The 25,520-nt window shown below is 41.9% G+C and overlaps 2 protein-coding genes across 4 annotated transcripts in view; one reads left to right on the top strand and one right to left on the bottom strand.

Annotated features, from left to right (window-relative positions):
* The first annotated feature begins 777 nt into the window (after positions 1 to 777).
* Positions 778 to 25,520, top strand: part of tmem117 (transmembrane protein 117) — a 55,755-nt gene continuing 31,012 nt past the window's right edge. Inside the window, exons 1-3 of one of the 2 annotated variants that reach the window (XM_007546697.2) lie at positions 778 to 1,185; positions 3,789 to 4,099; positions 20,327 to 20,459. In XM_007546697.2, coding sequence (XP_007546759.1) covers positions 3,820 to 4,099; positions 20,327 to 20,459 — 413 coding nt within the window. In that variant the 5' untranslated portion in view covers positions 778 to 1,185; positions 3,789 to 3,819. Of the gene's footprint in view, positions 1,186 to 3,015; positions 3,461 to 3,788; positions 4,100 to 20,326; positions 20,460 to 25,520 lie in introns of those variants that run through there. The other variant, XM_016668769.1, reaches the window with a different exon arrangement.
* LOC103134444 (P2Y purinoceptor 1-like) lies at positions 11,946 to 16,311 on the bottom strand. 2 transcript variants are annotated; one of them, XM_016668770.1, is made up of 2 exons: positions 15,070 to 16,311; positions 11,946 to 13,290 (listed from the first exon to the last, which is right to left on the bottom strand). In XM_016668770.1, exons 1-2 carry the CDS (start codon positions 15,113 to 15,115, stop codon positions 12,299 to 12,301), a joined length of 1,038 nt encoding a protein of 345 aa, XP_016524256.1. In that variant the 5' UTR covers positions 15,116 to 16,311; the 3' UTR covers positions 11,946 to 12,298. The 2 variants fall into 2 exon arrangements, with proteins under 2 accessions (XP_016524256.1, XP_007546758.1); XM_007546696.2 differs by lacking the exon at positions 15,070 to 16,311 and adding an exon at positions 13,403 to 14,751.

The raw sequence follows: 25,520 nt of genomic DNA on the forward strand, positions 1-25,520 counted from the left end.
TATATATATATATGTTTTAACTGTTAACAGGTATAACAGTTGTCTGTTATTTTACTGTTTCTATTATTGGATGTTATTTTTTTAACGATTCATTGAATAAGAATGTTTCGTTTTGTTTTTGAGGATTTGTTAACTTTTTTATTGTATAAACTATACGATCAAATCTAAATAAATAAATAAATAAATAAATAAATAAATAAATAAAAATAAAGAATTCTGAGGAGTGCTGGAGCCTGTCGGACCACTTGAGCAGTCAAAGCCACATTGTGAAGAGTTTAACATTCTGATATATATATATATATATATATCACAAAGAAAAAAAGCACATCAAGGCAAGGAGGGACAAAAGCAACATCAGTGACAATGATCAGTTTTCTCAACTTTGTGTCCACTTTTTTATTTATTTATTTGTTAATACAGTTTCTCTTCTGGTCAATGCCATATTTTTTAGATTCATTTCTAGTCGACGTTTGTCTGAAAACATTTAATATTTTTTTTTCAATATCAGCCAAATCTCATCGGAACTAGGGCCTGCATCTTAGTGATGCACGGTGATTGGGCCAATCCGGAAGAAATATAAACTTTCTGACATTTAAATACGAAACAGATAATAGGTTTTGTAGTATACGTTTGTTAATAAGTAATTTCGTGTACTGGCCTCCCGATGTTTCAAATGTCAAAACAAGTCTTTATCAAAAGTGTTTTGAGAAAGGAAAAAAAAAAGAAATATATACTGGTTTCGATTTATTTTGAAAGAGGTAAACGGATGTGATGTGTTTGTACTGGCTCCAGCTCGACTCTGGTGGATAACATTGCGTGGAAAATAATGTTAAGTCCGCTGTATGGAGCCGACCTCCTCCATCCACGCTCCGGCGGCGCCACCGCCAGCTTCCCACCGAGTGCCCGCTAAAGAGCTCCATCGGGCGGGGGATGTGCTGCGGAATCTCCGCCCGGCGTACTCACGGGCCGGGGGGCACCATGGCTTGAGGATTTGGGGGAGACTCCACCGTACGCTGCTGACAACAGGTCACATGGATAATCCCTCTCCAAACCAAACCCACCGTATCATCCCGTGTTTTGGGTGATTAGAGCGCCGCTGTCGGCTTGATGTGGCAGCTGAGCCGAGCGGGAGGAGGGCAGCTCGTCCTGGCTGTCGACTGAGAGGAGAACGGCGTGGAGGTGCAGGTGCGTTCAGGGAACAGATGATGTCTCACTGCGCTCTCAGACTGGCCGAATTTCGCTCATTCCACATCTTTGTAAAGGCACACACGTTTAGGTTGTGTAATCACATACATTTTGGATGAGGATGTTGCGTTTCCAACGAGAAATGTGGCTGATGTGACATAGTTAGGATTTACCAGAGGTAGCCGAAAGAAAGATGGCTCATTTAGTGTCTGTTTTCTGCAGCACCTGCCGAGTGTCAGTCATGAGTAAAAAAAGGAACTAATGTGATCATATTCAGTGATCATAAGTAGGGAAATGATAAATGACTGCTGCCACATCACAGTCAATTTACGGTCAATTTAATGTATGGATAACTCACTTATGACATGCCCATTTTCTTTATTACTTTTATTCTTTACCAATTGTCCAATGTATGCTGTCATGCCATATCTACCAATGTGTGCCCTGTCTGGATCCACCTTTTTCACTTACTGCTTTAGATTGGGAACATAACTTTAAATGATTTGTTCTACTGACCATCACTTATCAAACGAGCGATGGTCAGTTTTTCTCCTCGTTTTGCTGTAAGTCATAATGTAGTCGAAATACAAATCAGCCCACCCAAACAAACTTTTAAACCTGCACATGCCCCCGATGACGTCACATAAGGCAACTAATTTGATATTTGTGGGGGGAGAGGGGCGTTTCCCTTTCTATTTATTCCTGTTTTAAGTTAACCAAGAGGTACATCTGTGATCTGTATACAACTCTAGGTATTTTGTTATTGGCGAATTTGTGGCTGACTGTTTTTTTTTGTTGTTTTTTTTTTTTGGAAAAGTTGTTTTGGCGATTACGTCTCCAACTACGCCATTACCCTCAACCCCACCTCCCCTAGTGCATGGTCTGGTGTCCAACAGTAATTGGAAATAGTTTTGACTTAATATCAGGAGTTTACTGTGTTGGCTACATTGATAATGTGACCTCTTTGTTTTAAGGCCGGATATTCTCTGTCACTGGCTATACACTGTAAAGCATTCATATTCGAGAGTAGCAAACTGATTTTGACTGATTAAAAGGACTATAACAGATTGTTTCACCTTCCGTGCCAATATCGTTAAAATCAAGAATTTTATTTCACAACTTTCCACAGGTATTGAAGTTCATTCAGGGATATAAATCACTCCAGAATTCTGTCTGTCTTTAGAAATATGCTCTAACTCAACATGATCTTGGTGTTAGTTGCAATTCACTTTATTGCTTTTTAAAATTAGTTTGACTTTAAAAAAACAAAACAAACAAACATATATTTTGCTGACATACCTAAAAGTACGTGAAAGTACATCGAGGACGAGGGCAGACCTGAATTGCCAGATTTAATTCTGAAAGATCTTTAGCAGTGATTTACACCCAAGCTGTTATAACAAAAATAAAAAAAAAAACAATATGGCCTGTATGATATGTTCAAACAATAAAAAAAAAAATATTAGGATTTGTACAATCTAAAGTTCTGAAGATGAACAGTGTCATCATTTCAGATTGGTCAGTCATGGCCATATGCATCATGGGATGAAGGTCATCAGTCTCAGTCTCTACCTGAAACTTGCAAGCTTCAGAAGAAACCCCCCTTGCTAGCTATATAATGTTTGCTAGCTGAATAGATCCATCCTGGAGCTGATGTCATTATGATGTCATGCATGCAAAGCAGAATATAATTCACTTCTTAAAGAAAATTAGAACATTTCGACATATATTTATTACTCGGTTGTGTTTTTGTTGTTGTAAAAAAAAAACAACAGTGGATGTTGTCTTGAACACTGCAGTGTGGGCGCCAGCCGCTTAGTATCACTTAGGGTTGGCATTTCGTGACGAGTCAAACTTTGGTGCCGGTGAAATTCAATATCCACATGGGTGTTCAAAACCGTGGCAGCTCTATTTCCGGAGCCGTGATATCATCCCAAATTTCCGCTGCGAGGGGTATTTTAGGAAAAGATGTCAAAAGCAGGGAACTCGCTTTGGAACATTCAGGTCAGTAAGGCGGGCTGCAGAGAGAAGCGGTTCGGAGCGGGTTCTCCTGCAGTGGAGAGGAGCTGGAATCAGAAGAGGGCAGGCGGGCCGGCTGGCCGCTCGCTCGGAGTGTGTTTGGCAGGTGTTCCCTCCAAAGCCTCTGCATAAAGCTGCTACAGTTTTTTCGGCGATGCACAGATCTGACAGGCTCAAAGGATAAGCTCTTAAAAGCCTGCGACTGATAGCTTGGAGAGCTTGTAAGGCTCTGCAGATTCCATCTTATCCAAGAAAGGTACAGTCCTCCTTTGAACGATTTGGTAATGGTGTCACTTAGGTGTCTGATCCCAATCTCTTTGTGACATTTTTGTATTAATACAAGGAGAATAGTGCAGGTTTCTTTTTTTTTTCTTTTCATGGATGCTGTACTATTTATGGTGCTGCTAAACTGATTTATCTGAACTGAGAGCTAACCCACTCCACATACACCATCAGTGATATTCAGCTCTCTAAACTAAAACCTGGGGGGTGTTTTCTCCTTAATCTGCTCTCGCTGATGTGATTGTAATTGAATCCGACTGAAAGAGACACTTCTTTCCCCCCCGTCTCTGTTGTTCCTCTAGGTGTTTGTGCGGCTGAGGGGGCTTCAGCAGGATGGAAATAGATGCCTGTTTTCGCTACTACTTCCAGCACCCGTGGTCGCGTCTCATCGTGGCCTACCTCGTCACCTTCTTCAACTTCCTCATCTTCGCCGAGGACCCCATCTCCCACAGCCAGACGCAGGCTCACATTATTGTGGTGGGCAACTGCTTCTCCTTCCTGTTCAACAAGTACCCGGGCCTCGGGTGGAACATCCTGAAAGTAATGTGCTGGATCCTGGCCATTATCACCGGCCTGTTAGCCGGGAAGTTTATATTCCACCGCCAGCTCTTTGGTAAGTCATGCGCTCGGTAATGCACTGGAATGTGCAGAGTAATGGCTTTACTATAGAAAGGAAGCATCCTTCCTGGGCTGCTCTCGTTGTGACAATTGATCAGTAAAAAAAAAAAAAAACAACAACAACTTGTACTTTCATGTGTTTTTAAGATATATTCTAGTCTCGGATAAAATGTTGTACTCATCTGCTAAACTGATTGCTGCCCATCTTCACACACATCCTGTAGGTGATGTAATTTGCTACACGTTCAGTTCACAAAAACTTTTGCCTTGAGCAAGCTCTTCTAATATCTCAGCATCAATGATTTCATGAAAACGAACTGAGAATTGGACTAACATTACGAGACGCTTGTAATGCAGACTTGTGAGTTGCCATTCGGCCTTTGCATTCAGAATCGCCTTTTAGCAAAACATTTGAACTTGCTTTGTTCTGTGCCAGAAATGTCGCTTGGGTCAGTGCAACGACACCAATGGATCAGTATTGTCTCTCAGACAATGCTTGCTTTGACAAACCAGCAATACTTTCTGTCCTGGAAGTACAAATGAGTTATTTCATCCATTGTTTATTCTTCATTCACCATTTTGAAGCCTCATGTTTAGCATTTGAGGCCAGCGTTGTCTTTACTTGATCTGAATGAGACTGGGAACAAAAGGCTCATGTCATCAGCATATGGTGACAACCTATCAATATTTAGTAATTTATAAATGGTCCAATCAGTGATGGGAACTAAACCAGACAAGCCGGTTAAGCATGCTCCTTTAGAGCAAGGAAGTATGTAGAACATTTTGAGACAAACCTTTTAATTTCATCTTTGAAATCAGATGCTTTAAACTTAGTTTGGAGTCCAAATTTGCCGTGCTCGAAAAGTAAAAAAGTGGTCTGAAATATTATTTTGAAGCACAACATTTTTTTCCACTGAACCATGTCTTTGAAATACAATTAGCAAATTTATATTTATGATTAACGTTTTCTTAAAGTAAAGATGCATTAAGAAACTTGAATCGGCTGATTCTTCATCTTGACTGGTGACAAGTTGGTCGGCAACTCACAAATTCAATGGTTCTTGATCAATAAATACACCACAACTGAGGGCAATTGGGATGTGCTAACCACTGCACTCTATGGTGTTTTTTACTAAAGGGAAACCCCCCCTCCCCCCTCATAGTCAGCTTGTTTCAAAGTGTTGGTAAAAGTTTTGAAAGAAAATCAAAAACCTATTCAGGTGGATAAAATTTAGATGGTACTTTTGCAGTTTCGGTTGTATCAAACTCAACGCTTTTGGATATGAAAAAGCGATGAAGTGAATTCGTACCCACCTCTGGGTCATTTTGTTGGAGTTGTGAAAGGACTTGATTTGGCACCAAACTTAACAGACATACTATGCCTGTCCGCACTGGAACATATTATATCTGGAAACGTTGACAGCCTTTTTTAAATCTCACTCTTAAAATAAGGGGCTACGTTCCCCGGTGAATGCACACAAAAATGTTATGTTTTAAAGTTGCTAATGCTAAACATGCTAATTGTGCTAACTGCTAGTAAAAGATGCTGGTGACAGTTTAACATGTCAGCAACATGTAATTTTTGTCTTTGTTTTAAAATAGTTAAATTATAGTTATTAAACCTGAAGTTGACTAGAACTGGCCCAAGCTTGACAAATGATTAATCTGTGTATCTTTCTGATTCACTATTCTTTGAAATTAAACCTGAAGATTTCGTCGTTATGGCCAGTCTGACGCCGGTCCAGATATTTTTCTCCAGCTCCCTCCCTTCACCTTTCACGCCTCTATATCAGATTTCCTCTCTGTTGTTGTTAGCCACTTGTCATTTCTTTCTCTCACCCCCAACTTTCAGTTCTGAGGAGTTTGTGTTTCCAGCACAAACCTCTCCTGTCCTCTCAAATAGGCTGTGGCTCCAATCTCTGCAGTGCTTCACTTATTCAAACCGAACAGCAATTTTTTTTTTAACTTCTCATTGAACTCATTCACATGGTTCACTCTCACATCACGCTTCACTTAGACAGTAATATTATTGAGCTCAATGGGTGCTTTGGATGAACTACTAATGACAATAATTGGAGGACGGGGAGCGGTAATTGTGTGAAGGATTTCAATCTTTTCTGACCGTGACAGAGAGGCAACAATGCATAATGACATGATAGCTAAAGCAATATTAAAACCCACAGTAAGAAGAAAAAGGCTACTTTTTAAAGAACATTTTCTTACCCACACAAAACTGCGTTGTAGACCTAACAAACCCCAGCTGCCTTTTCCGTTTTTAATGTTTTTTGGTGTCAGACAACTTGTGCTTTCACGCGTGGGCGTCTTTTGTAAAATTAATTAGAGCTGAGATATTTCTTCAGTGCCGTGTGTGAATGTGTTCACCCTGTGAGGATTTAGAGAGGATGGGTGAAGTGAGATTTAGACAGAGAGGCAGACGTGGAGAGTCGGAGAGACGAGAGACGTCCTGCGCAACATTTCGGTGCATCAGCTATGTAATCGCCAACCCAGGTGAGCCAGGAATGCTGCACTCTATACAGCCAGTGCTTCAGCCAAATGTGTTCCACTGTATTTACTGCAGGCTCTGACCACTCCCCATTTTACATGTTTTGAAAGAGCAATGCTTAAAATTATTTAAAAATAAAAAATAAAAGATTTCAGAGCCTCTTTTTTCAAAATCTGTTTTCTTTCATGCTGTGTATTTTTACCAAAGACTGTGCATCTTGGCTGCAACTGTGGCGACTCACCATTAGTCATCTTGGCTTTCGCCAGCCTGTTGTGGTTTACACACCGTTTAAAAGTGAAAATTAGCTCTGCTGTTTAGGTGACGAGGTAAAAAATATTGTCTTCAATGTAGCGTAAGTTGTTACCAAATTGCTAAAGATATTAAATCCAAGGGTTTGCATTTGAGTGGCTGCTGTGTAAACTCAAGATTGCTCTCATGGGCCGTCTTTGACCTCGTTACCAAACGCTTCTCAATTATCTTATCTTATCTTATCTTATCTTATCTTCACACAATCTCTTTGCACTTGAACCATCCTTTTTTCTAAACTGGAATGACGAAGCAACATGCAACAACCACAACAATTATATTTAACCCAGACTGGGTCAAAATTCTAACTACAAGGTGTTGTCCTTTTGCAGGTTGCAGAGAAACCAGAAACTTTGGAGGAAGATTCTGATAGGATTCTGGTTGAATATTGACCTCACTCATGTAAATCCGTCGGTTTGCTTGCAGCTATCCAAACTTTCAGGGACATTCTGCCAATTTTCAGTAGGATTGAGGTGATCAGTATAACCAGTTTTGATATGTATGTTGGCGTGTTGTTCTCCAGCACTCAATTTGATCAAAGTTTCAAATATCCAGCGGCTAATTTGAGGGAAAATGTAATCATTTCTTCCATCTTTCTTCCATCCCCTGATACTGATAGGGAAGCTTACCCTCAGCATGATGGTGCCACCACCATACAGTTGATACACTATCATTATTTTTGATAGCATCAATCCGCTAATTATTTCATTGTGGCTAAGTAATAACTTTTGGTTTATTTGTTTCCCTAAAAGGTGTTTAGCTGCATTTAATCAGACAAACAAGCCTCATCTGAACACACATATTCCAATTTACTGAACATGTCTTCATCGGTGAACATTGTTTTTGAATGGTGCAACCATTCGTTTGCAATCTCCCACCCCCAATTAAAGTTATGATGAGTTATACTTGTCTGGCAAATATTTAGTCAGAAATGATACAGGTTCCTTCTCCAACATACCCAGATTTAGTATTCCTGTGTCGTTTTCAGCCGTAGAGCAGGCAGACGCTCACCATATTGTTTTGCTGCTGCGTCTCGTGGAGGAAAATCTAATGAACTGTTGATGATGAATAACTTGTGACAGATTCTGTGATTTAAAGAGAGGACATTTGAGATTCAAGGGACGACCTCTTCCGTACAGCCACTCAAGGCAATTTGTGATCTTTATTGAGTGGGCGCTAGCCGACTACTTCTGGTTAAAAAAAAAAAAAAAAAGCGGAAGTATGGCTGTCACAACTCATTTGTCTTGAGGTTTAATACTCGCCGGTTTCGTGAGAAGCTTATCTTCATTTGTGCCGTTTGTGTCTTTGCAGGCTTAGATTACATGAGTCCAGGTTAGCAATGTTTTCAGATTGAGCTTTTCTTGAGTGGTGAAAGACGTGACGGTAGGTTGCCAAGATTTTACACACAAGAACTAGTAGATAAAAACATAAAACAATTCACTGTTACCAGTGTATAGTAAAGAGATGCTCCATACTGAAAGTTTGCAATCTTCCAAAAATAAGGAAGGAAACTATTAGCTACAGCCAACTGCAAAAGTGCCTAGTTCAAAGAAAACATTGAGTCTAATTATATGTTATGTTAACCATCCATGAGATCTCTGTACTATAACTTGTCCCCCCAAGATAGGAGATGATTTCATTTGGCAAAATCTAGCAAAGTCATTTTTTTTAATAGAATGAGATGTTTAGATGGCAGATATGGTATTCTAAATTAAATATCAGAAGTCTCTTCTGGCTCCATATTGTCTTTTTGTCCAATAAAAACTCAAGGGGCGCCTCCAACACTTCTGACTACGACCATCACTCTCCGGTCAAATGTCCGACGTTGGCTTCTGCACATCGAATCTAGCATATATACGTTTTTTATTATTATTATTATTATTATTATTATTATTTCAAGATGCGCCACCTCATCTTGAGAGTTTTGCGTTACATGTATAGCCTTGCAGTAAACGATTATCTCGTCCTCTTCATGTGAAAAGTGAAAGCCCTTCTCATTACAGATTCTCGTTCTGCCTCGTCTCCAAGACGTTGGCATGATGTATTCTCTAATGGCTCCCCAAGGCTTTGGGCGATTCTGCAAGGTAAAGCGAATGATAATTTTTAAGTCGTGTCACATATATTTTTCTAAATCTTATTAAATTCTCGCTTTCATCGAGTCTTGCATTCAGTCTGTCTGCTCTGTCTCCTCTTTGATGAGTCACTTCATACTGTGTGCAGCACAAGAAAAGGTCAAAGTTGTGGGAAAAGCCTCCTTCGTTTGGTCAGGTCTGCTATAACAAATGGATGTTCTGCGGTGCTCTGTGTGAATGCGTGTGTGTATGTGTGTGTGTGTGTGTGTGTGTGTGTGTGTGTGTGTTCTCTGCTGTGCTGGAGTGTGCTGACCCTGTTGTTGCTTCCCTCTGTGGGGTCTTGATGATTGTAGCCTACAGGAAGCCATCTGGGTTCTGTCATATGGTATTATGTAGGAAGCCATGGCTGTGAAAGCCAATCTATGTATAGCAACTGTGTGCCAAAATATGTTGATTTGTTCAGGTGGCTGTGTGGGTGAGAAAATTAAAGAATTTGTTTGTTTGTTTTTTCCCTGTACACAGCGGAGGAAAAAATAAGTGTTTCATGCACTGAAGATTTTTTACGTTTCCCGAAGAATGAACAGGTCTGTAATTTTTGTTGTTGTAGGATAAATGTGAGATCTGTATCCTCAAAAAAAAAAAATCCATTGTATGATTTTCAATTTCCATTTTATTGCATGAAATACATTTTCGATACAATAGAAAAAATAAAACTCGGTACAGAAATCTTTCTTTATAAGCCCAGAGGCCAGGCGTTTCCTGTAGTCCTTGACCAGGTTTCATCCATACAGATGTGCACCAGATCTTTCAACTTTCTGTGTTGCGTTTCAATGTCGGCTCCCTTTTAAAAGATTTTCCACCAGGTTCAGATCCGAAGGTGAGCTGGGCCACCCTAGAACCCTGAAGTGGTTCTTCGGTGGCAACAGAAGGTCGGAGCAATCAGTGGGTTGCGATTCGAACCGCCTCCACCGTCCATCTCTCCAAGTCTTTTGACCTGGTAAATCGCTATAGAAGTAACACTAAAATTATTGCATGTATTGTTGTTGTTTTTTTAATTTATTATAAATTTAAGTCATTACAAACTAATCATATTAGTTTTATAGTATGAATTAATTAACAGTACAACGAAGCAACATTTATTTATTTATGTACTTAGCTGTGGCTTTTGGGCTTCCATAGCAACGCTGTCAAATACAAAGACTGCAAGAGTAGCAAAAGTGGACAGCAGCCAAAAAGAAAATGATATTTTTACCAGAACCTGTCTCTGTTTTTGGCCTGGAGTCAACACTTAAGTAAAATGAAACAGTTCAGCAGACCTCTTAATGGAACAGATACCATGGCCCAGTAGCCCTTCGTCGTATCTTTGCTCGGCAGCAGCCTCCCTGTGGAGGGAGCTCCATTGTCATCTTTCCACCTTTGATTTATTATCTAGGTACTTAGTAACAGAGGAGTCGAGCTCTGGGGAGATAAGTCGTGTCTGCCAGCAGCCCTCGCGCCCCACCCTAGCCCGCGGTGATGTAAATGTGCGCCATGATGAATAGGGATGTTGTTTTCATCCCAAGTTAAAGACAGAAATGAGGCACAAGAAGGACCCGGCCCTCCTTGGGGATGCAAAGGAGGCAGAGTTGTTATTTTGTTGTTTTTTTAAATCGAGAGAGGGTGCAGCAGACTCTGCAGGCTAAGAAGATGTTCTGATGTGGCCCATATGTTAACGGCAGCTGCTAAACAGGGGCGAGTGGCTTTGTTTGCATCCCTTGTTTGAGATTTATTCAATATTCAGTACACCTGAAAAGTTAAAGTTGATCTGTGTTTACATTTCTAGGACTCGTAGGGAGTGAAGGCTGCTTTGGGTTGAAGGTTTGCAATGTGTGTCTTGCTGTATCTTTACATCCCATTCTCAGGTATGTAGTTTTTTATAAGGTCGGACACTGATTGATAGGTATTTTCCTCGAACCTTCATAAAAGAACCACAGACAACATATATGAATTTTATGACCAAGCTTTTGCAAAAGGAGAAGTCTCAGCAAACTGCTCCTCCGAGCCGTTCACTGAGCGTTCTAAAGACCCTTGGTTACAGCTTGTCTTTTATTATCAAGTAAAAATAGGGAGGTTAGGTAAGGAAGACAGCAGAGACAAAATACCACTGCACACAGACAGTTTCTAAAATAAGGAGTATTCCGGTTGATAAGAAGGCAACTGTGGAAACATAATTCAAGGTCTGGGAAAAACACAGATAACTGTTTCACATGAAGACGAACAGGCAGATGGGACCTCCAGCTCAGTTTATACACACATAAGGAAGAGAACACTTTAAACTGAAAATCACAATAATACTGAATGTTGATTAACATTAGACTGAATATGAACTAAAGTAATAACAAAATGATAATACCAAAAAATCTCTAACACTGATGTTTGACAAAACCGTCTGGATTTCATTTTCTGTTCCAACTCGTCCAAATGTGCTCTGTCAGGTCAAGTTCTGCTACACAAAACTCTCTTGTTCCCATCCTTATGAGTGTTGGTTTGTGTACTGGTGCACAGTCATGTTGGAATAGGTAGAGGCCACCATGAAGCCGCGTTAAAAACGTCGAGAGGATGATGCAAAAAGCTTGGTTGCAGCTGCTAAGTCACGGAGTCCCGTTCCATCAAGCTCTGTGTACGCATTGTTGTGGAGCAAATTTAAAGTAGAAAGCACTCTGCGTTCCAAGGTGCTGGATTTTATAGAGCTGTGTCAGTGAATTGAACAAGTCGATAATTTGGAGTGATGACCCGACATTTAGGCGTGTAGCGTACCTGCTACCCGGAAACGCTAAAAGCAATGACCAGTGCTACATCTTCTGGAATTAGATAAGATATTAGATAAGTTTTTAAATGTAGAGAAGGATATTGTTGTAGGACATAATAATGCATAGTGTGTATTTGAACAGCATCAAATGAAAAGATGACAAACCAATTACAAAATATATTTTTATTTATATTTTTGTTCCAAGTCTGGCAGGAATCAGGCGATTACACTTAATTCACGATCTAACCAGGTTTTTTCTTTTACATATTTTGCTTTGGAAAAGGTTGCATATTAAATCATTTGAAAAGCTGTCCTTTTTATCCGATTTGCTTGACAAGAACTTTCATCTTATAATCATAAAGCTTTACTTGCGACGAAAAGAAAAAAAGCAAGAAAGTGGCAAATACTTCTTCACATGACTGTGGTGTGTAGTTACTACTTCACATAACGGAACAATTGTACAACCGCGTTGCCTCAAAGAAAAGCCTCAAAGGATAATATCCAGAAAAGCTAAACATTTAATACTCATTCGTCAATAACCCCAACCCTCCTACCCTCCTTACAGCACAGCCTCCTGTACTGCTCTCTTTTGAAGGTTTGCATCTTCCTCTTGAACTGCTCACAAGCCAGAATGTACAGCACAGGGTCCAGACAGCTGCTGAAACCACACAGAGCTTCACAGAGCTCCACAGCTGCACAGAGGCAACTGGAGTCGGACGGTTTCACCAAGCCACGAGCCGGCATGAACGTCAGAGCGACGGCCAAGATGTGATAAGGCACAAAAGAGGCTGCAGAGACGAGGATAGCTGCGGCGACGAGTTGCAGCGGCTTCCTGCTCGCTCGCTGGAGTTCCTTGTTCCTTCTTCCTCTTGAGCGGCGCCTCAAAACGCAAATGGTCATTGTGGAAAAAGCTAGCATGGCACTGAAGGGGAGCAGAAAGCACAGCGTCGTTCTAATAATGAGGAGCATTTTGAATGGAGGGAAAAGACTGTGAACGCGACTCGTGCACGTGTCGGAGTTTTCGCAAGTGGCTACAAATAAGTCTGGAGTGATGCCCAGAAGAAGTCCGAGCCATGTCAACGCCGAGCAGATCTTGGCTTTACCCACGTTCCACCAGCGAAGAGAGCTGATGGGATGGACCGTGCCCACGTAGCGGTCAAAACTGATCAGACCGATGAAGACGATGCTGCCGTAGATGTTCACGTCGAAGGAGATCCTTTTGATTTTGCCGAAAATCTGCAGACTGTCCAGGTTTGAGATTTGGAATCTGAAGTAAACCGTCAAAGACAGAGTGAGAAGCCAGGCCGAGTCGCATAAAGCCAGGTTCAACAGGAAAACGTGGCTGGGTTTAAAGCTTTTTCCTAGGCAGGTGAAGCTGAGCAGCACCGCCACATTTCCCAGCATCCCCGCAGGAAGGGTGAAGGTACACAGCAACAACAGGGTGTAGCGGTACCACAGGTCATTTTTAAAATGCCAGCAGATTTCTGTAGATTGATTCAGGAGCTGAAGAATCTCAACTGAAAGAAGTGAAATCAGTGTTACTAGTTTAGTAATTTATGCAACAGAGATAACACCGAGGATAGCACTATAACTACTTTTTTTTTTTAACACACGTTTTGGATGTACAACCTTCCTTATATTTCAGTGACTGGTGGAACAAAGCAGACGGCAGACAGGCTGGCGCGTAACACCCATTTACGACTGCAAGACTAAGCATTTTGCACTCCTTTTGTGTCTGATCTCGGTCGTCGTTTCTCTGAAATCTAAATGTGTATTTGTGTGCAAACACCAGCAGGTGCAGCTTTCGTGCTACAAGCAGCAGGTGCAGGAGTCGCGTACGGAGAGAGAAAAATGTTTTCTCGCAGCTAACCCCGACTACCGCCTTTCTGGAGACACTGAGCCGTTTATTGTTAACTGTGTTGCCCAAGCGGCGCTTGTCTTTAAGAATTTGACACATTCTGCCCCTACGGCGCATCACATGCAGCCATACCTAAATACGATTGACCGCTTCTCCAATCAGGAAAGCGTACGGATGGTATTTGCTTGGTTAATGCACTACGAGTTGGAAATCATGCTGTTTCAATGAAAAAGCTGTATTGACTACAGTCAGTTGAAAATGTCAGTCTACTGTATTGTTAAATGTGATTTTAGCGCTGCAGCAGCTATGGGAGCAATTGACGGACAATCCAGCGTAAAATAAAGTTCAATCACAACATTCTTGTTACAGTCCAATCGTGGCTTTTGTTCTCGTTTGACCAGAGTACCAGCAAAACGACAGACGTCCTCCCTGTATGCCTACATGGAGTCAAGAGCAACGCAGTACCTTCAAAACAAAGTTGATTAAACAGAAGTGTCATGAATAGAAGTATCTAATTGTCAACATGTTGCAGTACATTTCAGCAGCTGTAGGAACAGTCGTTGCTTTACCTCAACACACCGCCCGCCTCCTGTGCTGCTGTAAGAATGTGATATTTTTGTTCAAGGTCACACACCTTGAACATGTCACTCATAGCCTTAACTCACGTGATTTAAGGAGTTTGTCCAACTCCTTAAATCACGTTGGACAACGTGACAGACGGAAAGACTTTACTTTCCGTCTGTCAGGTAAAGATGTCCCCATTTTAGAGAATCCAACAGAAGTGAGTCATTGTATTGCTACTGCAGAACGTAACGCATCACCCCCTTCATTAAGCAGGAGATTAATTGGAGCATCAAATTGTTCGCCACTAATGGCCTGGATCAGACGGGCAAGATATCAAGCAGAGGAATGTGCTGGAAAAAAAAAAAAATTAATCGTCTGCAGTCTGAGCCATAAACCTCCAACGTTCAGCGCACGGAGCTTCTATCCAGTAATTCATCTTGTTTATTTTATGATGTGATATAACTGCTCCAAGATGAGCGCTGGTTCAGTCCGTTTTATTAACTCTCTGTGTACGTTTTGTAAAACGTGTCCAGTGCACCCACTCTCTCTGTCGTGTGTTTACAGAAGCCGTCTCCACAGCCTCTGAGCGTCAGCGGCGTGTCCAGGAAGCGATTACGCGGTTTTTCGCACCCCCCTCCCCCCGCGCGCATCTCTGAAACCCCGAGGGACTGTTGATCTGATCCATGTCAGCTACTGTTTTCACTTAATTAGCGGACAGCACGCGTCTGCGTGCGCTTGAAACGGGCTTTGGCAGTGAACACGCATCCCTGTCTAAACACGGCTTTCATACGGTAGCAGGCTGCAATGTAGTTCATTAAAGATGTACCAAAACCAGGCATCTGATCGAGGGAAGTACGAACTGAACCGAACCGACCTTTTTCAGATGTGTCGTTCGCGTTGCAGCTGAGAAGCTCCGTCATGATGTGAACGCAGACTGCGACTTCAGTCCTCCTTTACCGGCTGTGTGCTTCACATTAATCTGGAGCTGTACAGTGTAAAGCTTTACCGCAGGGACTGTGGTGTGTGTGTGTGTGTGTGTGTGTGTGTGTGTGTGTGTGTGTGTGTGTGTGTGCGTGCGTGCGTGCGTATCTCTGTGTCTCCCTGTGCGCATGAGAGACTGAGCGGGTCCAAAAGAGTAAACAGAGGATTAATCCGTCCCACCGGTTAAACAAACTTAAATAATTGCTTGTTCATCATCTGTGTGCCATTGTTAACCAGATCGTGTGCGTTCACAACCCTTCCACTTGTTTTCACATTTTGTCACATTTTAACAAATTTTAGTGTCTTATTGGTATTATTTGTGATACGCCAACAAAAAAGAAGGGCTGCGATGTAAAGTGGAAGGAAAATTATCATTTTCAAATGTTTTTCTAAATTGAAATCTGAAAAGTACATAACCTGCGTTTTGTATTCAGCCATTTGTTTTATTGTTGCTGTGGTACAAACTGCTGCGTTTCTTGAACGGGGAATCTCATCAGAGTTGATGGGAATGTGTATGAGGGTAATTGTTTTGTGTTTTTATTGCTTTTGAAGTTTTTATTATTTTCACTGTGAAGCACTTTGTGTCTGAGAAAATAAATATAAATAAAATTTACTTAGCTTTCAGCAGGTCAACAATACTAAGTTTGCAACAGCCAACGATGCAGTGGAATCGTTTATCATTTAGGAAAACCTATTAATGTGTTATGTTGATTCAGAGAGTCAAGTCTGAAAGACGTCAACAGAAAGTATGAGTCAACACTGAAAAACTGATATTTGCTCTCCATACGTTCTTAACGTTCTTATTACACTTGAACTATCATGTGGCAAAAAAAAAAAAAAGAAATTTTACTCTGATGGAGACGTACCGCAAAAGAGTTGTGTAATTGCATCAAGAGTGGATCTCAAGTTCAAGAAAAAACTCTGCAGCGTTTTGCTGAAAAGTTTCTCTCAGTTACGTCAGGTTGTCTGTCCCGTCAAAACATGAGATCCACGCTTGACTAAATTATTCTTATTCACTTTATGCTGTCAATCTGGCCACTCTTTCACGGCTCATTCAGATGCTTCTGCCCGTCAACTAACCGGATTTTGCTCTCCGGTACCTCTCTGCTTCAGCTTATATTTCACCGTTTTGTTGTCATTTTGGCTTTTGCTTTAATCATTTAAAGTTTTTTGGTTTCGTTCTGCTTTTATTGTTTTGTTTAAAATGTTTTATATATATATATATATATATATATATTTTTTTTTGGTTTGAAATGTTTCAGTGTTGTGCAGCACAGTGGCAAAACAAATTGTTATTCTAATGTTTTTTTTATAAATAAAATGGATTTGCATTCACGACCTAACTGTAAATAAATCTAACACAATATTTCACTTCACGTCTACTTCTCAATTACGTATGACTGTGTTGACGTTTCCAGTAAGATTCAAGCAAAGTACATTGAAGGGTGGGGCAGAAACATTCAAGATTGCCTAATATTTGTAATCAAAACCCATCCCTGAGTCTAACTGTTAAACATGGAGAAATTATTAGCTATACCTCCAGCTGGCTACCGTTTTTTTGTTGTTGTTTTTTTTTTCAATTCAAAATCAGTCACCATTATTCCCAGCACGTGCCTTATAACGAGGAGTCTGAACCGATCTCTGTGGTGTCAGAGTATCACCAGTAGAGGGAGACATAGCTGCACCTCTGACTTTAGCAACCACTTAAGGGTGGCATCGTTTCAGACAGACTGGAAAGTCATTTCTAAAACCCGGTCTTTGCAAATATGTGACAAGCTCCTTTGATAACAAGACTTTATATTTGTAGTTTGCATTGTGTGAGAGTAAACGCGTGATAAGAAGTGCCTCTTTTCCCTTTTGTGTCCCGGTTGGGTTTGGGTCGGTGTCCACTCCATTTGTCTTGTGACTGCTGCTGTTGTTCCCATCTGGGCTGAGCTTCGCGGTGAGACTGAACTCATGAATCATTCCTTATCGGGGTGCCTTACTGTAGGGAGGCGCAGTGACTCAAGCCAAGCTTTGGCTGAGTGGTCTTGAATCACCTCTGTTTACGTCTTGCCCATATAGGAGTGTGTGTGCGTGTGTGTGTGTGTGTGTGTGGGCCAGGTCGATTGTGGTATGTAGCTGCTTTAAAAGTCAGATCCGCCGATACACATTGTGTGTGCACCAACATCTAAGCCATGGCTCATTGGCTGTGGAGGCAATTAAGTTCACCCATGCAAGTCAACTCAATTATGCAACTGTGATGAGTCCTGCAGAATCACAGAGCAAGACGTATGCATGGCTTAAAACTCAGCCTCTTTGATTTCTGACCCTCAAGATCCTCAAATTAAACATTGCTGTTCAAGTAAATATTACAGATTCAGTCGTCTGCCGCACAGGTAAACTTTCAATTTTGACATCAGATCAGTCGTCCAAAAATAGTCTAATTACTGGAGCACTTAACCTCAGCAGACATTTCCTTGTTCTGAGGTATCTGCACGAAGTAGGGGAAGGGGGGGGGGACATAAACAATTAACATTAAGCCAGTGGAATCTTAACAGCATGTAAAACTATTGGAGAGGAAAGCAGCCAGGCTGTAATGGGAAAATAAATGGAGCATTCTGCTATTGCTGTCTCTGGCGCGCTGCGGTGTTTTGCGCGCACAAACACACACGAGCGCAGTCGCTCCTCCTCCGAGGAGCTCTTCACTGAAAGGGATGCTGACTGAGCTGGAGGAGAGGAAAAACAAAGGGTTCTTCCTGGGAAAATGGACGCTCCTGGCACCGGATCACAGCTGGCAGAGATGCGGCGCGCCGTGTTTCTGTGTGAGCAATACGCTAATAAGCGGCAGAAATAGAATCATGTACTATAGCCCAGCTAACGCGTAGAGGGGTTTTTTAATTAACACCAGGCCTCGCTGCATGAAAGCGGAACTTTCGAAAGTGATTGTCAAATGCTTTGAAGTTTGAAGCTCAATTGTTCTTTGTTTTTCTTGCCCCCCCCCCATCAGAGAGTCTAAATAAAATAAACTTCCTTCTTTATTGTTTTGAAAGCAACTGAGGAAAAGACCATCCATCCATGATAATGTGCAATTTGTTTAAATGAGTTATGTTTAAATTTGAGTACTAATGTCATTTTTTTTAGTTCCAAACAGCAGGAAGAGTCTTTGGGGAAGGCTAGTTGCTTCCTTACTAGCAATGTTTTTTTTTTTTTTGTTTTAACTTATGTTTGCCTTAACATAAGTATTTTTTCCACAAACCCATGGCAGCTAGGTATGACTTATTTGATTGGTCCTCTTGTTGAAGGTACCAGGTTTCATCAACCTGGTAAAGCAACTGGAGAACAATCTATTAGCCTAGATTCCAGGAAAAATAATTTCAAAATATATCTATTCATCCATCCAGTGTCTAAACCTACTTGTCTGTGAGCTGGTTCTAGCGGTCATTGGTTGAATTTCGGGGTATGCCGTAGACAGATGACCAGCCCATGTTACAATTCATCCTTTTTCTCCTGCTCATAAGGATGGATAGGCCCTAGTCCAAGAGCATCTCTTTGACTAAAATCCCAGTCTGGCCATTACTATCTTACATCATTTTATTCAATTCTCATCTCCCTTCATAACTCAGACAGGGCTTCCTCCCAATAAGCTTGATTCCTCCATTAGAATTTCAACCGGGTCAGTTGACGAACAGAAGGAGATTTTGGAAACGATTGCAGTGACTTTCTGCACTGTTTTAGAATAGTACTCCACCTGTAGTTTTAGCAATGGCAGCGGAGGAAGGGAACAAAACCTGAAGCTCGTGCTAGCTATGAGTACAAATATTGAATTAACATCAACACCTATCTACCTCAGCTCACCACTTCTCTACTTGCCGTGTTGGATGGTTGTTTAAAGCGCACGCAGTTTCCGGTAAGCGTCATAGCGTCGAACTGGCGCGTTGCATGCGTCGCGTCCAAATATGAGCAATTACGTAAAGTTCAGAACTTCAACAGAGACCATGCCTCCAGCAAGCAATCGCTTCTCAATAGCCAAAAGCCTAGGTCCTTTGTTTGAAGTAGAACAACGGGTTCACACTCATTTCTTAATCTAAGTATTGCTCCTTGCGATTTGTGGTTACCGGTTTCAGATTAGTTGCTTATCTCCTTTCAGTTGATTACGGGGCGTAACGGACATGTCAATCATGGAGTGAAAGGACGATTTAAAAAGCGGCTATGACTTGAAAACCTTGGAAATAAATTTTAAAGGCTTTAGACCTTCTTAATACGTCATCGCTAGAGTTCATGCATCTGATGAAATCTTGCCCAAACAACATTTCCTTCCATTATTTAAAACACGTAGAGTTTGAGCTTTTGAAGTGACACTGCTGGTCCTATTGTGAATCTTTTGAATTGCAACAAAAAAAAAAAAAGTCCCCTTTTGAGTTTCGTGTCCTTCATCTTCTGTCGTTTCTCATTCACTGTTTTTCGAAGCGGGGTCGTTTGACCCAGGTCTGACTGGTGTTGGTGGTAAATGTAGACTGTCGGTCCGCCCGCGTGCTGTGAGCGGTGTGGGTGGCGGATCAAGGACACGACAGCTGTTGTGCGATTACATTATGCACGTCTAATTGCACCACATTTGCCATTTACCAGATCTTTGACTGATTTATGCTCTCCATTTAGGAGAGAACAAAATGTGAGACCTTGATTTAAAGACATCCCTTCTTTCACTGTTTGTCACAAGGATGAGATCGCGGCAACTGGCGAACAGCGGCGGCACCGCGAACCCAGTTGTCATGTTGAGCTCTGCTCGTTTGATTATATATTCATAGCAGAAGGCTGCAGATCTGAGTATCTCACGCTCTGCCAGAAAGATATTTCCCCACAATTTAAATTCAAGGGCAGAACTCTGGGGAGAAATGCCACGAATCTGAAATAATGTCTTAAATCACAATCTACCAAGGCGTGAACCCCATCTGTACAAAGAAATACTAAAATTAGCCTGAGGAGACATCTTTTTGTGCATTTTCACATCACCACCATGTATAATCTAAATTCCGCCACCCAGTCGAGAGGGACATCATTGATTTCCGTCACTAATTCATTTGCCTCGACCTCCATTGTCGCGTGTTGACACGCTCTTTGAACCTGCTTACTGACGGCAGCGTCCTTATCCTTGTCGTGCTTCCCTTTAGGTCGATACCTGCGCCTGAAAATGTTCCGCGAGGATCATGGCTCCTGGATGACCATGTTCTTCAGCACCATCCTCTTCCTCTTCATCTTCTCACACATCTACAACCTCATCCTGCTGATGGCTGGAAGCATGGAGTAAGACCTTTTAATCTCTTGTTGTTTCTTCATTTGCCCCATTTTTTCCCTCAGTTCTCTCTTCCTCATTTGTTAGGACGATACGTGTGCTTCCTTTCAGGTTGCTTGATTGATTTTTTTAACGTCTCGCCTGAAGAGAGACTCGATATCGGTCTCACTAATCAGCCCAGACTTTAAATCACTCGCAGGAATAGGCGAAACAGGGCTGGTTAATCCTGGACAAAAAATAAAAAATAAAAAAATCACCTCTAGAGCCTGTATTTATTTTCAAATGATCATACTTAATTCTTTAGACACCTCTCTGGCTCATAACAGTATTTCAGAAGATTTTAAAAGAAAATTTTTTGTTGCCTGCTGGCCCAGATTTTTACCTGCTGGGAAACTGCCATGTGCACAGCAAAGCTTGACACCCGCACATCAGGCTCATGACAGGAATCCGTTTATGCATTTGCAACGTGTCCATCTTTCCATCCAAAGGAAAGAAAACATGCCCTTGAAGTCAGCCAGCCAGACTGAAGGTCAGAGCGAGATGATTTACCGCCTCGCTCCTTTGGGTTGCATAAAAAGCCCAGGACCAAACATTGTGGCAGGTGTCTCTCCAGGTACAAGCTGTCAAAAAAAAAACAACAGCGGCCAGGACTGTAATGGGATCTATCCGTACCTCTGTGATTTTTTTATTTCTTTCCCCATACTAACAAGAAGCCTCGGATATTTATAAGGTACAGATAGATGAAGGATGTTACCTTACAGGCAGGTTTTTGTTACAAATATATATATATATGTTTTTTTTCTATGGCCAGAGGGATGAGTTTGTTTAATCAGGCCATCTGTCACTTTGGCCAGCTCCGTGACACCGGCATCCATCTCATTCTTTCTTTCTAGTTGGCCAGGAAAAAGGGAAGTGAGGGGGTGGGGAGGGGCACGTCCGCTGGGACGATGGATGTTGCTCGCTCAGGGAAAAGTTACATTTGCAGTTGCACTTAGTGCTTCTGTCACAAAGAGGATTCCTTTTTATCTCGGTATGGACTCCTATTTCAGCTGTGAAATGTCAAGGAAAAGAAAAAAGAAAAAGTAGAAACGGACCCACTTTTAGACTGATGGTGCATTTCTTTTAAGAGGGTTTTATTCAGTGATACCCGGAGAACCACGGAGGTTTACGGTGTCTTGCAGGAATAGTTGCAGCTCCTGAACCTTTTCAGAGTTTGAAATGCGTTGCTATGAAAATGCAAAGCTCAACATATCTTGCTGGGCAATTGCAGAAAATGTGAGCCGGTTACTGTGCAGAACCACCTGCCTCTGCAATTACAGCTGCAAGTCTTAGAGACTCACATTTCTGCCCATCTTTCTTTGTCAAATTGCTCAAGCACAGACAGATTTAAATGGAGAGGGGGTTACTGAACATCAGTTTGCAACTTTTGCCATAGTTTCTAAATAAAACTAAGTCTGGCCTTTGACTGGGACACTTTAACACACCTGTACTTGATACTAAGGGTGCTTTAACACCCAATAGTCCAGTAGACTCTGTCTGATTGGGGACCAATATTTGTTACAATTTCAGCTGATGCGGTTCACTTTCACACTTCACCAACCAAACCCTTTCAGCAACCCCTTCTCTCTCCTCCCCCTCCTGTGGTGGCGCTGCGCCAAGAACCACTGAAGGAAACAACATGAAAAGCTCTGAAGAAGACACTGCATGCAGCTTCTTTTTTCATAAAATGTAAAATATAAATAAGGACAGAGAGGTGTCAGATTTTAGCGGTTGTAGAATATTGTCTTTTGTTTTGTAAAAGTCCAGTAGCAATAGGTACGCACATTTGTTCTGGTTGCTCCTTTTGGATGCTCAGCATGACGTCCAGGTTTTCAGTCTATGGATTTAGTGCCATTCTGTGATTTGGTCAGGGATATTCATCTACAGCGTATGAATGTGTGCGTGAATTGGTGAATGACTGTATGTGGTGTAAAGCACCTTAGAGTCCTCTGGACTTGATAAACCGCTATACAAGCACAGGCCGTTTGCCATTTACCAACTTAATGCTCCTTCAAACTTCACCACTTGATCCCTTACTTGTCTCATGTGTTCCTTGGTCTTTTATCTTTTACTTTATGATTCTTCTATCACGTAAAATCCCAATAAAATATTAAGGTTTGTGGTTGTAATGTGGCACGATGCGAATACTTCTGCATGGTACTGTTCTTGAACACTTTCAAAGGCAAACAATCTCATTTATAATATTCTGATATGCATGTTTTGCATGATCCAGTTGCATTGTCTGCCACAGACGGCACCACACAGGAAGAGCCAACTGTTGAACGTAAAGTGACAAGGCACTAAGAGCAGCAGCAGCACCCGTGTAGCTTTCTTTGCAAAGACAGATGGCGCTGTTGTAAAGCAAGAGGACACTTGCTCCACCACCAGGAGCAAGCGGACTCATCTCTGCAATGTGCTCTCACCCACACCTCCCTCCACCTCCTGTTCCCCTCCTCGCTCCGCTCCAACAGATTGTCCGTCGAGGACTCGGACCCTGCCAAAAGCCATTAGCGCTCACATCTCTGTTCAAGACCGACACATAAGAGCAGCGTCCACCCTCTGCCAGGACGCTGTCTGTGGAAAAAACTGGCTCTAAGCTGCAGCAGCATTAATGCAGCAGAGTGAGCTAAAAGGTGATGGAGGAAAGAAGGGAGGTAGGGAGGGAGGGAGGGAGGGACAGAGAACAAGGGCTCCAGCTCTGATGATGCAGTGAAACTTAAGTCTTTTGATCTGCGTCCAAACCCTATTTGCATCCCTCTCCTCTCTTGTCCAGCCGGCTTCCACCGCACCCCAAGGCGAAGCCATTGTAGTTTTTGTCACAGCCCAAAGAAAAAGTATAATATCCCCCTTTGTTGCTGCAGCAGTGCCTCTATGGGAATTAGTGCTGCTTGAGCTCATTGATCTATCTATTGTGGAGTATTTATTTATCTTTGCTGCCAATGGTTGGTATTTTGGCGTGAGTTTCAAGTTCTGACATCAATCTATGATGCCGCACTGCAAGGGGGATGATGTCCCGGTGGCTGCACACACATTCTCCCCAACACACACATACTGTTCCTGTTTTGCACTTTCTCCAAGTTGCAGGAATATGTTTGTGTGTGGGTGGCAAGGTAGAATAGTTTGGATTGGGTTTGTGTCTGTAACCCCTCTGTCTCCCGAGCCTGATGCCGTCTACCCAGCGGCCACCCTGCGCTCATTAATATGCTTTCATTTTCTCTGACCTTTCATTTGGACTTGAGCTTGATTTAATTAAACCCAGAGATACATGCACAAGGAAACGAAGATAAAACGCGCCGGCACCGGGGCAGCAAACAATCACCGATAAGAGATTGTGTATCTTTTTGGATGACAAGTATTTATTCCTGCTTAGCGATGTAAAAAGGATTCATCAGGCGCCGTTATCGCTCAGCACAAAGAGATTTTCAGCCTGTGTAATTATACACACATGTAGGGCCAATATTTGCACAGCCACTTCCAGGTCAACACCAACTACCTGCTCCTTGGCTTATGTCATAGCGGATTGCGGGGGCGGAAAAGACGTCCGATCTCGGTGACGGGGCCTGGGAACTGTAATCCGCACTTGTTACCAAAATCCTCACATCTGGACTATTTGCATTTTAATGCAACTGTCAGATTAGTAGGGCGCTGTTTGTGTGAAACCGCAGGAGTGTGACCGCCCAGGGAGTTCGACGGGGCTTCATGAATGTTCCGTCACACCGCTCGCTCCCATTCCGCCGCCTTACGGCACCATTGCCAGCCAAAATCAGCCCCTAATTAGGTGGTGTTATTTAATTAAGGTGGCCCTGTGTGTGGTGCATACATTAATCAAGGCTAATTTGGAGGAAAGGAGGACGTAAAGTGTGTGAACGTAGAAGGAGAGAGGGGAGCTGGGAAGTTTGAGTGGATCTATTGAAGACTTGGGAGCAGGGCACGGACGATTGAAGTGATGTTCTGTTGAAATGTTACGAACAATTAATTTCTTGTCTGTAGAGATGACTCTGTCGTAGGTTGAAAGCATGCATCCAGCTCATGTGACGAGACGGAACGTGACATCGGGTGATCAGGAGCAGGACAAGATTTTATCAATATCTTGAAACAAACTAGAAATCCCAATAAATAATTCACCGGTCATGAACTCTGTTTAAAGAAACGGCAGAAACAGACTTGAAGTTATTTGTAAAAGTTTATTTAAATACAATAAAATGAAGCCATTACTCCAAAAGAAACTTTAAAAAGTCAGACTGCAGTTTGCAAAAGCACGCAGGGACTAACACCACCGTTTCATTTGGGGGACAAACCGAGACGATTGTAAGCCCGGGGACATCATCCCAGCTGTGAAGTACGGGGGTGGCTGCATCATGTCGTGGGGTTGTGTTGCTGCAGGAGGAAATGGTGCACTTCATAAAGTAGATGGTATCATGAGAAAAGAACATTATGTGGACATATTGAAGCAAGATGTAGAAAGGTAAATCTTGAGGGTCAAAGGGTGTTCCAAATGGACGATGACCATAAACCAGAGTAGTTGAATGTTTTACGCAGAAAGACAATTGGTGTTAATTGCCTTTATTTTCTGCTTTAAATAATAAACTTCTTTGCAAAGAGCCACCCAGTACAAATGTGACGACATTTGAAAGGTCCTTAAAGAGTCCATCAGCTAAACCGCCACAATGTTTTTGAGAGAATTGTTTACAACAGTAGAAATGCACTTTGGTCTTGGCCCCTCTCAGGTTAGCAATTAGCTTTAGCCTTTAAGTCCTACTAGTGTTACCAGCTTACCAACGTTTACTATTTTTTCAAAAAACACCTAGCAACAAATTTGGTAACTTTTTCTGTTGAACTGAATTCAAATTCAAAAATACCTTCTTAATATCAAAGGGAAATTAAATTGAAAACTGACCTGTAAGCATATAGACGTTTTTGTTTTGTTTTTTTGTTTTGTTTTTGTTTTTTTTACTACAACAAGCAGGAGGTGTGGCAGTTGGCTCCTCCCCCATCCCAAAGCACTCACAGGTAGACCAGTGTTCTCACAGCAG

The sequence above is a fragment of the Poecilia formosa genome, unplaced genomic scaffold, assembly GCF_000485575.1.
Source record: "Poecilia formosa unplaced genomic scaffold, Poecilia_formosa-5.1.2 Scaffold17, whole genome shotgun sequence".
Lineage (NCBI taxonomy): Eukaryota > Metazoa > Chordata > Actinopteri > Cyprinodontiformes > Poeciliidae > Poecilia > Poecilia formosa.

Bases quoted from the DNA above. Each gene is read 5' to 3' on its own strand.
- LOC103134444 (XM_007546696.2), bottom strand. From the start codon at position 13,748: ATGCGCCGTAGGGGCAGAATGTGTCAAATTCTTAAAGACAAGCGCCGC. The intron at 13,291-13,402 runs GTTGTACATCCA...CACTTCTTTCAG, and splicing joins GTCACTGAAATATAAGGAAG to TTGAGATTCTTCAGCTCCTG.